Source organism: Procambarus clarkii, chromosome 11 (assembly GCF_040958095.1).
Source record: "Procambarus clarkii isolate CNS0578487 chromosome 11, FALCON_Pclarkii_2.0, whole genome shotgun sequence".
NCBI lineage: Eukaryota > Metazoa > Arthropoda > Malacostraca > Decapoda > Cambaridae > Procambarus > Procambarus clarkii.
In genome coordinates this window covers 27,825,367-27,841,490 of record NC_091160.1, presented here as the reverse complement: position 1 = coordinate 27,841,490, position 16,124 = coordinate 27,825,367, and the positions used below count along the sequence as shown (strand labels likewise).

The 16,124-nt window shown below is 48.1% G+C and overlaps 1 protein-coding gene across 1 annotated transcript in view; it reads left to right on the top strand.

Moving 5' to 3' along the window:
* The window catches only part of LOC123751042 (nephrin), a 744,040-nt gene that overhangs the window by 642,080 nt on the left and 85,836 nt on the right, over positions 1 to 16,124 (top strand). Inside the window, exons 11-13 of the mRNA XM_069322448.1 lie at positions 2,877 to 3,056; positions 3,497 to 3,619; positions 13,409 to 13,521. Of these exons, the coding sequence (XP_069178549.1) occupies positions 2,877 to 3,056; positions 3,497 to 3,619; positions 13,409 to 13,521 (416 nt within the window). The remainder of the gene's footprint in view (positions 1 to 2,876; positions 3,057 to 3,496; positions 3,620 to 13,408; positions 13,522 to 16,124) is intronic.

Below are 16,124 nucleotides of genomic sequence, written 5' to 3'. Positions count from 1 at the left end.
TGTCTAACTTGCTCACGGAGGAGGGCAGACACTCATGATTGTATTCTGCCTCTCGTTTAGACACACTGAGAGCTTTTGTGGTAGTAATGAACAATGTTCCGGGCAAGGATATTCTTGTTGGTTTGTCTGCTAGCAAATATTCATGCCGCATTAGGCCAACCGGAAAGCGCCAAGTCATTACGACTATATAGCACTTGGAAGGGGTCAGGATAAGGGATGGGACGGGGAAAAGAGATGGTACCGAACCACTTGGACGGTCGTGGGGATTGAACACCGACCTGCATGAAGTGAGACAGTCACTCTACCGTCAACCTGTTCTCCTGAATAGTACATCGCAATTTTGTGTATAATTTTCCTAAGGGCCAAAATCTCTATGTACTACAGATGGTAGCGGCTCGCCTGGTGGAGGTGATGTGCCGTTTTCTGTTGGAGAGGCCTCGGGGAGAGTTAGGTTTCGGCCAATTTACCACAGCAGCTCAGTGGCGCCAGGAACGCTCGGAATAACGGGCCTCACAAGTTCAACACCAAACAATATCAACTTATCAACTTAAATGCATCTCACTGCTAGCTATCATGAATTTTTTTTAATGAATAATCAATGTTAGCCAATTGACGCCTTATAAGCAGGTGGAATAGCACAATCAAAATCAATTTGATAGGCATTGCACCATCTACAGACTTGCCCAACAACTTGGACTGGCTGCTAGAGCGACGGTATCGATTCTTGAAGAATTTGCGTTCGATCCCCGACTGTCCAAGTGGTTGGGCACAGTCCCATCTCTACTCCTCATAGCCATTCCAAGTGGTATAGTGTCGTAATGGCTTGGCGCTTTCCGCTGATAATTACAGTACCTCGTAAATTATTTATTTATTGAAAGGTGAAAAGTCTTCGTTGATGGTCCAGACAGACCTTCCAGGGTGACCTTCCAGGCTGACCTTCCAGACAGACCTTCCAGGGTGACCTTCCAGACTGACCCTCCAGGCTGACCTTCCAGGGTGACCTTCCAGACTGATCCTCCAGGCTGACCTTCCAGACTGACCTTCCAGGCTGACCCTCCAGGCTGACCCTCCAGGCTGACCTTCCAGACTGACCTTCCAGGCTGACCCTCCAGGCTGACCCTCCAGGCTGACCTTCCAGGCTGACCCTCCAGGCTGACCTTCCAGACTGACCTTTCAGGCTGACCTTCCAGGCTGACCCTCCAGGCTGACCCTCCAGGCTGACCTTCCAGGCTGACCCTCCAGGCTGACCTTCCAGACTGACCTTCCAGGCTGACCCTCCAGGCTGACCCTCCAGGCTGACCTTCCAGGCTGACCCTCCAGGCTGACCTTCCAGACTGACCTTTCAGGCTGACCTTTCAGGCTGACCCTCCAGGCTGACCTTCCAAATTGACCATCCAGACAGACTTTCCAGACTGACATTCCAGACAAGTATTCCAGGCTGACCCTCCAGACTGACCATCCAGACTGACCATCCAGACTGACTTTCCAGGCTGACCTTCCAGGCAGACCTTCCAGGTTGACCCTCCAGGCTGACCTTCCAGGCTGACCTTCCAGGCTGACCTTCCAGGTTGACCCTCCAGGCTGACCTTCCAGATTGACCTGCCAAACAGTTACGATATAAACAGATAACAAGGTGACATTCCAACTTAAAGAAAGAGTTTCTCTTACAACTTTGAAGCCACATGAATTGAACTAAAGTTTAAGAACTCATAAGTAACACTGTATGATCTAAAAAGTCTGATAAAGCCAAATAAAGTTTTATTGCATGGTAATTAACATGTTTAACAAAGGCTTTATTCAATTTTATACACTAGCCATTAGCCAACGATAAATTTTATACGATTTTGTTACATAATTGAAAATATCTTCGGATCAAAAGCCAAGTGATTTGCTGCATAAGTTAAATTATGGTTCGATTTTCATTAAAATAGGAATATTTATCAAACTCTCAATAATTTTTTATAATCTATTATGTTCCTAAATCTATGATTGGTAGTTTTATTTCAGAACTCAGCTAAAACATGAATGTTAATTCTGGTTTTTACCTTTTAAGGACCACGTGAATAAGTTACTTCATTTTGAAGCAAATATCATTAAGCTTGAACGAATTGACCATTTGCATGGAAATTATTGCAATGAATTTCTGAGGGCTTGCATGTCTAGTGATTTCGGCGGGGACATGAAGCCTGTGGTTTGTCCTTTTTTTTATTCCTGAGGGAATTTTTTCAGTTGTATTTAAACTGGTGTAATGTTTTGGCAATTACAGCTTCAGTGGTTAGGAGATTCTAGGGTTTTATTACCCTGTAGGTGAACAAGCATCTTCTGTTTTCTATTCTTCATTGTTCTTCACTGATAGGAACCAGAGTCAGGCAATAATCACCTCACATAATCCTTCGGCGCTCTCTACGATTAAGGGGGTTGGGTGAATCGTAGAGTGAGATGTCCCCATTCTTCATTTTGTAAATGGGATGGCTTTTTCTACGAGGGTTGTCTCTAACTGATAATTATCCAGTTGTTTTTTCATAACAAGGTAAATTTAGATAACAAATTGTGAAGACGCTGACAACATTTTCGAATATATGTACTCATTTGTACTATGAGTTTTGCGCAACGCGCATTTTACAACGTACATATTATAAAATAAATCACAGTGAAGCACAGACACAGACACAAGGAAGTTTAACAGACACTACAAAGCAGAGCACCACCACTGAATGACCTCACAGATAACACCGAGCACGTCATTAACGACTATAGCCACTCAAAACCATACACGAGTTACGGGCTATTCATACCCGTGCCACCTCTTGGGTGGCTTAACTCTTCCTCAATCCACCAATCATACATGAACCCCCTTGACCTGACGGGTCCTGCAGATGCCCCGGTGTGCGAGGAGAGCGACGGGGAGGCCGACGTGTACGCCGCCGGCGTCGGTCAGTACATCAACGTGACCTGTAGAGTGGTAGCCTCTCCCTCCTCCCTCAAGTACTCGTGGGTGTTCAACAACTCCGTCACCTCCGAGAGACTTCCCGGCAACCTGGTCTTCACTACTCCAGGTGAGAGCTTGCCTAATTGGGGGCTCGAAGCCAAGTTGATTTTCTAGCAAGAAAAATAATTCTGTCACCTGGTTTTCATTCTTGTTTGCTCTTAAACCATCTCTTGCTGCCCCTGATGGTCCTTACTAGTACACTAATCACCTTTTGTGAATATCTCGTTGTATTTAGTGAATGACGGCTTCTGCACAGGAGTTAGTTACATGGTAACAATCTGATCATTGATATATAGAAGCTATTATTGTTTGCAGGCAATAGTTTATAGATGGTCAACCTAATATGCCACAAACTTGAATGAAATTAACTATAGTTACTTAACAGCATGCGACAATGAGTGCGTGTTTTATAAAGCATCATACAATAGTTGTCGCACCTTCTAATATTTAACACAGCGAGAGTTCCTTCGTCATCACAGTAATGTGTATTAATACACCTTCCCACAGACGGACGAAGCGTCGTGCAGTTCATGGCCAAAGCCCATCAAGACTACGGCACCCTGCAGTGCTGGGCTCAGAACAGTGTAGGGAGGATGACGCAGCCTTGCTTGTTCCACGTCATTCCTGCAGGTGAGTCCTCTACAGCTGTCTGAGAGCAGTTTGTGCTGTGTGAGTACCCCACACCTGACAACTGTTACCACCGGATGGATCTCCACTCTCGTGGACAGGTGGTATAAATACCTCCAAGATATAGTTTGTGTGTGTGTGTGTGTGTGTGTGTGTGTGTGTGTGTGTGTGTGTGTGTGTGTGTGTGTGTGTGTGTGTGTGTGTGTGTGTGTGTGTGTGTGTGTGTGTGTGTGTATGTGTGTGTGTGTGTGTGTACTCACCTAGTTGTACTCACCTAGTTGTGTTTGCGGGGGTTGAGCTCTGGCTCTTTGGTCCCGCCTCTCAACCGTCAATCAACAGGTGTACAGATTCCTGAGCCTATTGGGCTCTATCATATCTACACCTGAAACTTGAAACTTGCCTAATTGGGTGCCCGAAGCCAAGTTGATTTTCTAGCAAGAAAAATAATTCTGTCACCTGGTTTGTGTGTGTGTGTGTGTGTGTGTGTGTGTGTGTGTGTGTGTGTGTGTGTGTGTGTGTGTGTGTGTGTGTGTGTGTGTGTGTGTGTGTGCGTGTGTGTATTAGCGAGCTTCAAAAGTCAGATTCTCTTGTGACAACAGATTTGAGTAGTGACTGAATCGATTTCTCAAGAAGACAGATTGTTAGAGGTTCAGAAAAGTCTTTTTTTTTTTAAGTGCATTGGGTGAATCTATCATTCACGATAGAGGTTCAGGTGCAGCTTGGATAAGTGTGTGTCTCGTGAGAATAATTTGTGAGTATTGGTCTGATTATGGTCCGTGTTGCCTGAGTCCGGCTCATATGCGAGGATATTCGTAAGTGTTGGTTACAGCTCATGAATACTGCTTGTGAGAGTACTGAGACAAAGTCATTCTCATAGGGACCATTTCTGAACAAGATGGCTGAGCATACATTGTCAGGAAAGGAATTTTTCCAGCTCCCTTGTGCACTGAAATATGTGCACAGTAGGTGTGCACAGGTGCGTGTGCACCGTAGCACAAGATTGAGAAGTACAACTCTTACTCAGTCGTGTGGGGTGTCTATGGATAGCAATGGACGAGTGCTAGTCATTAAAGCTACTGTGGTTGCTGTATCAAGTCTGTAAAGAAAGTTATAGCAGGGAGTTGATTTCAGGTGGAATTTTGTACAAGTTCAGGTGGAGAGAAGGGGTTTGGGGGGTTAACAGTTGTAGGTTGACCCCTCCCCCCCCCTCACGTGACTCCCTCGTGCCTGGGGGAAGAGCGTCACCTAGGTAGAATGTGAGTGGTCGACGCTTCAGGCCTCCTGAGATGCTTCACTGTGATTGGTGGAAGGAGTGAGGGAACCCGCCCGATCGTGAGACCCCTCGCTTGGTGCCAAAATCAATCTTACGAGTGTCTGTTGCTGAAAGAGGACGTGTCGTTCTCGTGCTAGGCCAAGCACCGGAAAGACCGCCTGCGACGACACAAAAGTCACTCTCGATCGTGAAGCCTTCATCCCGGAACCATGGGAGTAAGAATCCGGTATCGTGGAAGAGGGGAAAACGGTGATAAAGCTAACGAGTGTGACCTTAGGGGGGATCGTCACCTTCCGGCGTGACTGTGGGACGCCACCCAAAGAAAGTGGACTGTGGAGGCTGAGTGTAACGACGTGTGGTAGTGACATCCGTCGTCTATCTTGCCTTAATTACAAGGTACCTGGAGGGCACGAACTTGTGAAGGTTTCGGTGTTTTGTTGGAAACCATGGTATCATCTAGCCATGTGGAGCTACCAGCCGCCTCCGTGTCCCGCCTCGCTCTTGCCTGGCCTAGGCATCGGGGAGTACCTACCACCACCACATTGGTCGTGTGTCGGAACATCGCGCCAGTCAACCCGTGGTCCAGCTGACCACGGGTACGAAGTAGGAGGACGCCATGACATTAGTGTTGACATTATTGTCAACATAATTGTCTTTATTGTTGACATAATTTGCTGAGGAAACGCAAGTACCGTGGGATGCAAAGTTGTACCGTGTGGTACCGTGTAGTAAACTGTTGAGAGTTTGTGTCCTTGGTGTAATGCGTTGTGTACTGTGAAGGATTCCGTGAGAATTAAAGTCATTAACGTCACTGGGGGAACATCATTGCTTAACGAGGGCATTGTTGTGTTGTTGAACAGCGTTGTGAGTAACGTAAATTTGTGGGTGCAGTTACCTGTCCGTGTGACAGTTAGTTGAGCACCCTTTGCTAATTTGTATAAATTGCAACGGTCACAGTGAGTTCATGCAGTGGTGAAGAATTGTCAGAAAGGCGACTAACATAGTGTTAACGAATTTACGAGTCGTCGTTAATTAAGTGATTGATTAACGTAAGGGGTTGACTACCTGTCATAGGCGAAGTCAATGGAGCTGTCATAGCTGTCATAATTCGTTGACTGATCGTATCTGTCTGCGGGCAGGGGATTAAGCACTAGAGTAGCTGAATAAAGACCATTTATAATTTTGGGGAGTCCACCTGGCGCTGCCGTGGGGTACAGACGTGTCGTCTGGCCGCTGGTCGTTTGGGGTGTTCGCTGTCTTCGTCACCAGGGGGTGTGGGCGTCTCTGCCCCCCCCCTGCTGTTGTTGCTGGTTGCATGTTGACGTGGCGAGCTTGCCATGGGTGGTCCCCTTCCTCCTGTTAAGCGCGTGAACTCCATGGGCCTGGAGTTCACTGGTCGTGCTGGATATGCGGCTTTGAAATGGTCATGTGCGACATGCTCCGTGTCCCTGTGCAACCCGTTCTCGCAAATTCGTAAAGTCAATATTGACTTATTAACTACGTGCATAGGCGATATACTAAACATAATAGATACCCTTAAAAAGATTCATAGAAAACACCGACCTTACCTAACCTTGTTAGTATCTTAAGATAAGCATCTCATTGCTTCGTAATTACAATTATTACTTAACCTATACCTATTATAGGTTAGGTAATAATTGTAATTACGAAGCTATAAGATGCTTATCTTAAGATACTAACAAGGTTAGGTAAGGTCGGTGTTTTCTATGAATCTTTTTTAAGGGTATCTATTATGTTAAGTATGTCACCTATGCACATATTTAATAAGTCAATATTGACTTATTAAATTTGCGAGAACGGGTTGCCCTGTGATGGCCGTTTACGGTATTGAGCTTGTAACTGCCCACCGGGTGGTCATCAAGTTCGTGACGGAGGAGGTGTACCGTGATTTTCTCCGTCGTTACGAGGGACGTTCGTTGTCGCTGCCGGATGGTGCCGGCTCTGTACCCATCTCGGACCGTAGTGGTGCACTGACGTATGTCAGTGTGCATGGGGCGCCACTGGAGTTTCCGGAGGACGTTCTCCGGCGTTACTTTCAGCGGTTTGGAGCGGTCATCAGTGTGACGGTCAACACGCTCTCCTCTGGGAGGTATGCAGGTAGGCGGACGAACGTTCGCACCTTGGGGATGCGCCTGCGGTCGGATATTCCATCTTCGGTCCGGCTTCTGGGGTACTACGTCCGGGTATACTATGCCCGGCAGCCTCGTACCTGTTTCCGGTGTGGCCTGTTGGGGCATCAGGCTGCCGGGTGCGATGCGGCCCTAGTTGCTCAAGTCAACTTGTTCCGGGAAGAGGATTTCCCGCCGCTCCCTCTGGACGAGGACTCCGGGGGTGAGGAGGTGAGTGTCCCGTTCGTTGCTGAGGCTCCCCCTGCGTCGCCCGACGTTCCCTCGGTTGTCATCGACCCTCCTCCGGATGTTGCGGTGCCGTCGGATGCTACTCCTGCTCCTGTCGCTGTTGCTCCCGTGGACCTTCCTGTTGCTCCCTGTGAGGCATCGCCGTGTGCACACCCGACTTCAGCTGCTGCGCCTGGCCCTGCATCCTAGCCTCGGGTACTGGCTGTGCTGGGTGCTGGGGTGGCTGTTGGGGCCCCTGATGTGTGTGGTCCGGTTCCCCCTGTGGTCGAGGCTGCTGCTGTTCTGCGGCGGGCGTCAGTTCGTCCGGCTAGTGGGGCCCGTGTTTCTGAGTCAGCTTCCGGCTCTGACGATCTCAGGCCGGTGCCCAAACATTCCCGGCGTTCGTCGTCTGCCTGGGCTGATGTTGGGGAATTTAGTGACTGTGGGTCTTCGGGTGTGGATGGAGTGGTTCCGGAAGCGTCGCTGGCTCCGCAGTTAGTGGTGGCGGAAGTCCATGTGCCTGCTGACGTTGGTGCCTGTGTCTCGGGTGTGCCTGATGTTTCTTCTCCACCGGGGGCCTCTCCGCGGTGGGGAGTGGTGGCCTCCGCTGCCAGGGATGGTGGGGATGAAGGGGTTGGGCGTGGCCTGGTGGTGACCTTGCGGAAGGATGTGCGCAGTTCGGTATCCCGGCGGTCGTCCGGTGGTGTGCCCGTGGACGCTGGTGCCCCTGTGATGGTGCCTTCTGTCCGGCTCCCTCCTCTGAGGATGTCCGTTGGGGACTTGGGGACTGTGTTACCGGAGTCTGTGATGCCGTTGGGTCACTGGGCGCGGATTGCTCTGTTACCGATCTGCGAGGAGGCGCTGGACTTTCAGGGTGGGGCAGTTCCATTGGTGTGGGAGCGTGTGCCGGTCACTCGGGTCAGGAGTGATACCATTTGGGTGCCCTGTTTGAGGGTGTTTGTGGCCAATGTCCCGGATGATATGGCGTCCCCGGTGGATGGTCAGGGTCCTTGGCAGTGGTTGCGATGGGAGGCGTTCCATGTACGATTCCCTCGGGACATGTTTCCGGGCAAGTATGTCTGATGATTTTCTACTTTTGTGCTTACTTTTGTGCTGTGTGCCCTTCTGGCTGTTTGTTTGCCTTTCGGTAGTTTGTGCCCGTGACTCTCCCTTTGTTTGTGGCGAGGCGGATGGCTTGGTGTGTGTTTTAGTCTTCATGTATTTATTTTGTGTTATTACCGTGCCCTATGTGTTTTATTTTATGCTAATGTGTTGTGTTTGTCTTTTATTTGTATCTTTTTTTTTATATTTTTTTGTTTGTTATTGGCTGGTTGTGTGGTGTGCTATTTTATTGTATTTTTTATTATATTTCATTTTGTTCATACTGTTGTGCTTTGTTGTCGGTCCTTCAGGCCGGTGCTTCTGTTTTGTTTCATACTGCTGAAATGTTTTAACTTGTTGCTATGTTCTTGTTTTGCTTGCATTGCATGCTTGTTTGTGATTGTTTTCTGTTTTGTTCTCTATTTTGTAACCTTTTGTGTATTTATTCTGCATTTCCTGCACCCTTTCCTGTTTTGGTACTTTTGTTCTGTCGGTCCGTCTGGCCGGCGGTTTCTTGTTTTGTTCTGTTATGTTTATAATTTTGTTTTATTGTAATTTAAATCGCATGCTTGCATGTAAAAATATAAAAAAAAAAAAAAAAAAAAGAGTAGCTGAATAAAGAGAATTAGTACTCGCCACTTGGTGAATTCACACGGTATTGATGTAATTGTTTATACAGAGTGTTGTGTAGCCTTGGGTAGTAGAATAATGAAACTCGTTAAAGTAATTTAGTCGTAAGACCGGAAAGAGATCTGTCAGTTGGGTGACAGCAGTGTCTATCAATACTCGTCTGAATTAATAGGCTGTGAGTGTGATAGTCATTAATTGGGAATTACTTACTGAATGCTTGACGTCTCAAGTGTGATGTAATTAAATGGCTTTCGAGTTATTGTTGTCATTTGAGTGTCGTTGAGCCACGATTGTGTTAACGGAAATTGAATTATTGCTGACCGCTGTGGACGGTCGATTTACGTAATTGTTTTAAATTTAATTAATGAAACTTTTATTATTGTTTGTGTCTTGAGAGACAAGTGTTAATGTAAGATTTTATAGCGGGCCATCAGTGTTGGAACACCCACCTAGTTACTTAGTACCTCGCTAGGTGGGCCGCGAGTGTCATTCAAGATTTGTGATTATAGTATATTGATCACCGTGAGGGCCGTGACATATATTGATTGTAAGCTTACGTCACCCATAAGCACCACTTTGTTCATATAGTGTCATTATTGAATCAGCGGTGACGGGAAGGATTCCGTGGGTCCATCAGGCTGTTGTATTAGTTGTTGCTAAATGTGCCATTGGGGAGACAGTAAATTAACGTAAACTCGTTGTTGTAGTAGTTCTAGATTTTTGTCGACTAAATTGTTATTGTTCTAGAAACAGTCGTTTAAGTTCAATCCCGCAACATCATTGTCCCACTTATGATGTTATGCAACGCCTTGCGAGCTTATATGTATATTGAGTCTGTTCCTAAAGCTGGAGTCCGATTCATAGCACCACACTTCAAGAAATTCGAAGTGAGTTCCTGTCGGTTACCCTTTAATATTAATTAATCACTAGAAAGAGACAACGACCCAAGTAGACAGGTTTTCACCCGTATGGTGGAAGCCTGGCGGTTTGCTTCCGCTTTTACTATGGTCTCAAGTTACAAATCTGCTAGTAAACAATTCTTTCTGTTTGAGGTCTGCCTCCCATGCGAGGTAGTTACATTAATTTAACATAACATCAAAAGGGTTTTTTTTTTTTTGATCTAGTAAAAGTCAGAGAAAAAAATCTCACATACATTTTATGATAATAGTCTCTGTGAGGTTACCTCCCATGAGGACAATTTGTGAGGGAGTTGGCAGACCACTGTCTATGATGGCTCTTTGTTAAACGTCTTGGTCAATCTACCTCTAATAAGGACCAGGTGGAAGAGTTTCGACTCAGTCTAACCCTCACAGGGACAGTTTGAGTTCATGATTTTTTTTTATCATTTATTTCCCAAGAAAAATTTTGATATATGGCTTGCTATGGCTGCCTCGCAACGGGACAGTTTATTTGATCTATTAGACAACGTAGTTTAACTTTGGAATATTTACCCAGCTCACCTGAAGAGATACAGGTGCACAAGAGGGTATGTTCTCACAGGTATTGACTGAGGTTTACATGTTTAAAAGATACAGTAATGTGTAGGGTACATACATTAGTACATACATGCTCATTATGTACATACATGTACATAATGTGCATTAGTACATACATGCACTAATGCAGTTGCACAGAATGTTGCCTGAGGTTTGCATGACAGTATACACAGTCTACAAGCGAGTGTGCATGAGTGTTCGCCTAGTGGTTCATAAATAGAGGCGTATGCATAGTAATACGCATGAAAGTATTCATTGTAGTTCACACAAAGGTGCACATCAAAGATGTATAGGTAAATATACTTGCATATTTGTGGATGTGTTAACCATTATATACATCCAGTTACACCTCAGTAATGGGATGTGTACAGTAAGTTCGGTGGTCGCGTCGGGTGCTAGTCACCTAGGGTGCTGGTTACCAGGGGTGCTGGTCACCTGGGGTGCTGGTCACCTGGGGTGCTGGTCACCTGGGGTGCTGGACACCTGGGGTGATGGTCACCTTGGGTGCTGGTCACCTGGGGTGCTGGTCACCTAGGGTGCTGGTCACATGGGGTGCTGGAAACCTGGGGTGATGGTCACCTTGGGTGCTGGTCACCTGGGGTGCTGGTCATCTGGGGTGCTGGTCACCTTGAGTGCGGGTCACCTGGGGTGCTGGTCACTTGGGGTGCTGGTCACCTGGGGTGCTGGTCAAGTGGGGTGCTGGTCACCTGGGGTGCTGGTCACCTTGGGTGCTGGTCACCTGGGGTGCTGGTCACCTTGAGTGCTGGTCACCTGGGGTACTGGACACCTGGGGTGCTGGTCACCTGGGGTGCTGGTCACCTGGAGGTGCTGGTCACCTGGGGTACTGGTCACCTAGGGTGCTGGTCACCTGGGGTGCTGGTCACCTAGGGTGCTGGTCACTTGAGGTGCTAGTCACCTGGGGTACTGGTCACCTGGGGTGCTGGTCACTTGAGGTGCTGCTCACCTGGAGGTGATGGTCACCTGGGGTGCTGGTCACCTGGGGTGCTGGTCACCTGGGGTGCTGGTCACCTGGGGTGCTGGTCACCTGGGGTACTGGACACCTGGGGTGATGGTCACCTGGGGTGCTGGTCACCTGGGGGTGCTGGTCACCTGGGGTGATGGTCACCTGGGGTGCTGGTCACCTGGGGTGCTGGTCACCTGGGGTGCTGGTCACCTAGGGTGCTGGTCACCTGGAGGTGCTGGTCACCTGGAGGTGATGGTCACCTGGGGTGCTGGTCACCTGGGGTGCTGGTCACCTGGGGTGCTGGTCACCTGGAGGTGATGGTCACCTGGGGTGCTGGTCACCTGGGGTACTGGACACCTGGAGGTGCTGGTCACCTGGGGTGCTGGTCACCTGGGGTGCTGGTCACCTGGGGTGCTGGTCACTTGAGGTGCTGGTCACCTGGGGTACTGGTCACCTGGGGTACTGGTCACTTGAGGTGATGGTCACCTGGGGTGCTGGTCACCTGGGGTACTGGACACCTGGGGTGATGGTCACCTGGGGTGATGGTCACCTGGGGTGATGGTCACCTGGGGTACTGGTCACCGGGGGTACTGGTCACCTGGGGTGCTGGTCACCTGGGGTGCTGGTCACCTGGGGTGCTGGTCACCTGGGGGTGCTGGTCACCTGGAGTGCTGGTCACCTGGGGGTGCTGGTCACCTGGGGTGCTGGTCACCTGGGGTGCTGGTCACCTGGGGTGCTGGTCACCTGGGGTGCTGGTCACCTGGGGTGCTGGTCACCTGGAGGTGCTGGTCACCTGGAGGTGCTGGTCACCTGGAGGTGCTGGTCACCTGGGGTGCTGGTCACCTGGGGGTGCTGGTCACCTGTGGTGCTGGTCACCTGGAGGTGCTGGTCACCTGGAGGTGATGGTCACCTGGGGTGCTGGTCACCTGGGGGTGCTGGTCACCTGGAGGTGCTGGTCACCAGGGGTGCTGGTCACCTGGGGTGCTGGTCTCCTGGGGTGCTGGTCACCTGGGGTGCTGGTCACCTGGAGGTGCTGGTCACCTGGGGTGCTTGTCACCTGGGGTGCTGGTCACCTTTGGTACGGGTCACCTGGAGGTGCTGGTCACCTGGGGTGCGGGTCACCTGGGGTACTGGTCACCTGGGGTGCTGGTCACCTGGGGTGCTGGTCACCTGGGGTGCGGGTCATCAGGGGGTGCTGGTTACGTAGGGTGCTGGTCACCTGGGGTGCCGGTCATCTAGGGTGCTGGTCACCTGGGGTGCTGGTCACCTGGGGTGCTACATGGTCATTTTGGGTGCTGGTCACCTGGGGTGCTGGTCACATGGGGTGATGGTCACTTGGGGTGATGGTCACCTGGAGTCCTGGTCACCTAGGGTGCTGGTCACCTGGGGTGCTGGTCACCTGGGGTGCTGCATGGTCATTTTGGGTGCTGGTCACCTGGGGTGCTGGTCACATGGGGTGATGGTCACTTGGGGTGATGGTCACCTGGAGTCCTGGTCACCTGGGGTGCTGGTCACCTGGGATGTTGGTCACCTGGGGTGCTGCTCACCTGGGGTTGCTGCTCACCTGGGGTGCTGGTCACCTGGGGTGCTGCTCACCTGGGGTTGCTGGTCACCTGGGGTGCTGGTCACCTGGGGTGCTGAGTATTGTCCTCAAGGGTCACACGTAAGTGCCCGCTTGAGTCACCAGTCAACCCAACTACTGAAATCTTTTTCTCCTCAGAGAAAACTTTCCCCCTTAACTTCGAGGTTTGTCTAAAAGCATTTAGCAGCTTTTCTTTAATCTTTACATCCTGTTGTTGTAAGAAAGCGCTTTAATAACAATAACTGTATTTGAGCTTGAAATTCATCCTCACCTAAAACTGCCATCGGAGCAAAGATGCCCTCTCCGTCACTGTTGATGCAAAGTGCTTGTTGACTGCTCTGTACAAAGTTTTAGCCATGATCACAAATACTTTGTGTCCCTCCTCCCAGGTCGTCCTGAACGGCCGGTGGCGTGTGCGGTTGTGAACAAGACCTACGACTCCCTGGAAGTTGGGTGCAGACCGGGCTTTGACGGCGGCCTTCCACAGACATTTACTGCTAAGGTTAGTCTCTTGTGTATATATATACATACACATGGGTACACACACACACACACACACACACACACACACACACACACACACACACACACACACACACACACACACACACACACACACACACACACACACATACACAGTTGCAAGTTTAGACATGATAGAGTTCAATAGGCTCAGGAACCTGTACACTTGTTGATTGACGGTTGAGAGGCGGGACCAAAGAGCCAGAGCTCAACCCCCGCATGCACACCTAGGTGAGTACTACTAGGTGAGTACACACACACACACACACACACTCTCTCTCTCTCTCTCTCTCTCTCTCGCTCTCTCTCTCTCTCTCTCTCTCTCTCTCTCTCTCTCTCTCTCTCTCTCTCTCTCTCGCTCTCTCTCTCTCTCTCTCGCTCTCTCTCGCTCTCTCTCCCCTTCTCTCTCTCTCTCTCTCTGTCTTTCTCACGGACAAAGTCACGGTACCCTCCCTGCCACCCCACAACGCCACCCACCCACCATGTAACACGAGGCAAGAACTAAACTCACCCACTCCACACCCCAAGACAAACTCTCACCCCAAAGACTACTTCCTCACAGCCTCTTTTATCTTCCTCACCCATGTAATAACCCCACAGAGCGGGCACCCTCCCATGTTGGTGGAATTAACTCCCTGGGTAAACGAGATTGGACAGTTGGCAAATGTTTGCCTCAAAGTAATATACTCACATATTTGGCGATTACAAATAAGGCTAAATGAACCAGGAGAAAGAGCACAAGAAGGTAACTCAGACTTGTAATAGAGCTCACTGAAACGCAATTGCCAGGCATCATACCAACTGCTGTGTTCCCCCCTGTTCTATAATGTAATAAGGTAAGAAAGGCAAGGAAGGAGAGGAGGAGGTGTGGCCCTCCTCATAAGAAAGAACTTGAGTTTTAAGGAGATGAATATGCCAAGCTGCGTAGGGTTATTAGGCTACATAACGGGCACCATGACAGAGGACGTTCCAAAGACAGTAGTAGCATTGATATATGATATATCGCCCTCCAGTAAATGACAGAAGACCTAGACAGAAGTATGACAGAAAAACCTTTGCAAATAGTATTATTAATCCAATGGGCAGCCTCTGTTGCCTGTATGAATAAATCCCAACATCTAATCATGTGAAGACATCAGCCATGAAAAAATTGACTTTGAGAACAAAGAACCGTCTAGGGGATAGAAATATTGAGAGATAAACAATATGACGTCTCAACAAGATACTTTTTCAGCCAATATGTCAGAGAACCCACAAGAATGAGTGGAAATGATGAACTAGCAAAGACTTGACCTCATATATCCTCTAAACTAGTGAGAAATAAGGGAAACCAATTTGGAAGCCCCAAAGGAAATGCGTGATCACGGTGTATTGACGTTTACATATCTGGTGGAAGTAGGGATATTTACTGAAGGAAGAGACCAGAAAACAAGAGGCTCTTACATTCCTAGTAAAACCAAACGAACAGCAGAAGATCCAGAAAGGAATACGGAACAACACGAGAATGCTTGTTCTCTGAGAGAAACAACAGAGAATGCATAGTCGAACTGCAGAGAGCATCAACAGCAGTACACAGAATGAGAGCTAAGCTTCTAATCATGGTGGACCTAAATCGTGAAGAGATTGATTGGGAATCGTGAAATCCCTATGGTGAGGTAAAAATATGCGGAACAAAGTTAGTAAAAGTTTTGGAAAGAAACTTCTTCACACAGCATATAAAGGATGGCACGCGAGAAAGGAGAGAGATACACCAAGTCTAATGGAGTTGATTTTAACTCAGATGGTGTAAGGTATCGAGAACTTTGTACTCGAATTACTACTAGTATCCAGTGATCAATGGGTGCAACTATTTGGCTTAATAATTATGACCATAACACAAGGGGTTAGAGAACGGAAAGTAGAGTATAGAAAAAGTGGATGACATTAAAAGTAGTGGATAATTTAAAATATAAAAGTATAATAAAATTGTGCAATAAGAGGAAAACTTAGAGGGAAGACAGACCAGGAAATGATGGACCAAATCAGACTGAAATGCAGAGAAGCAGAATAGAGATTCACATTAACATCAAGGAAAAAAGTACAGTGGAGAATTTAATAATCATTGGTTCAAATGATAGTGACAAGGTAACACAAACGAAAAGCAGGAGAAACTGGCAGAAGTACATAGGTAAAAATGCAGAAGAAAACAGGAAGAGGTTCGACAGGGCTAGGAATGAATACATAAAATATAAGAAGAGTATCAAAGACAAATTAGGAATATGATATTGTTTATAAAGCAAAAGAAACAACAAAAACTTCTACATACCATCTAAAAAGTAAATAACAGAAAGAGACCATGTGAGTAGATTACAAAAAAATGGAATTTTAAAATACTGGAAATGATAACGTAGTTTGCCAGGAATTAAACACTCTTTCCATGAAGTCTTCCGAACTTGAGCCTGAACTAGCCAGAAAAAAAAATGATAGGATGGATTACGAGAACCTTTAAATCCAGGGATCCCATCACAATGGTCGTACTATTCAAACTTCAAATCCCTTGTGCTGTCCCGTCTTGAGTACTTCCCCCTTTCAGAGCAGGAGAGA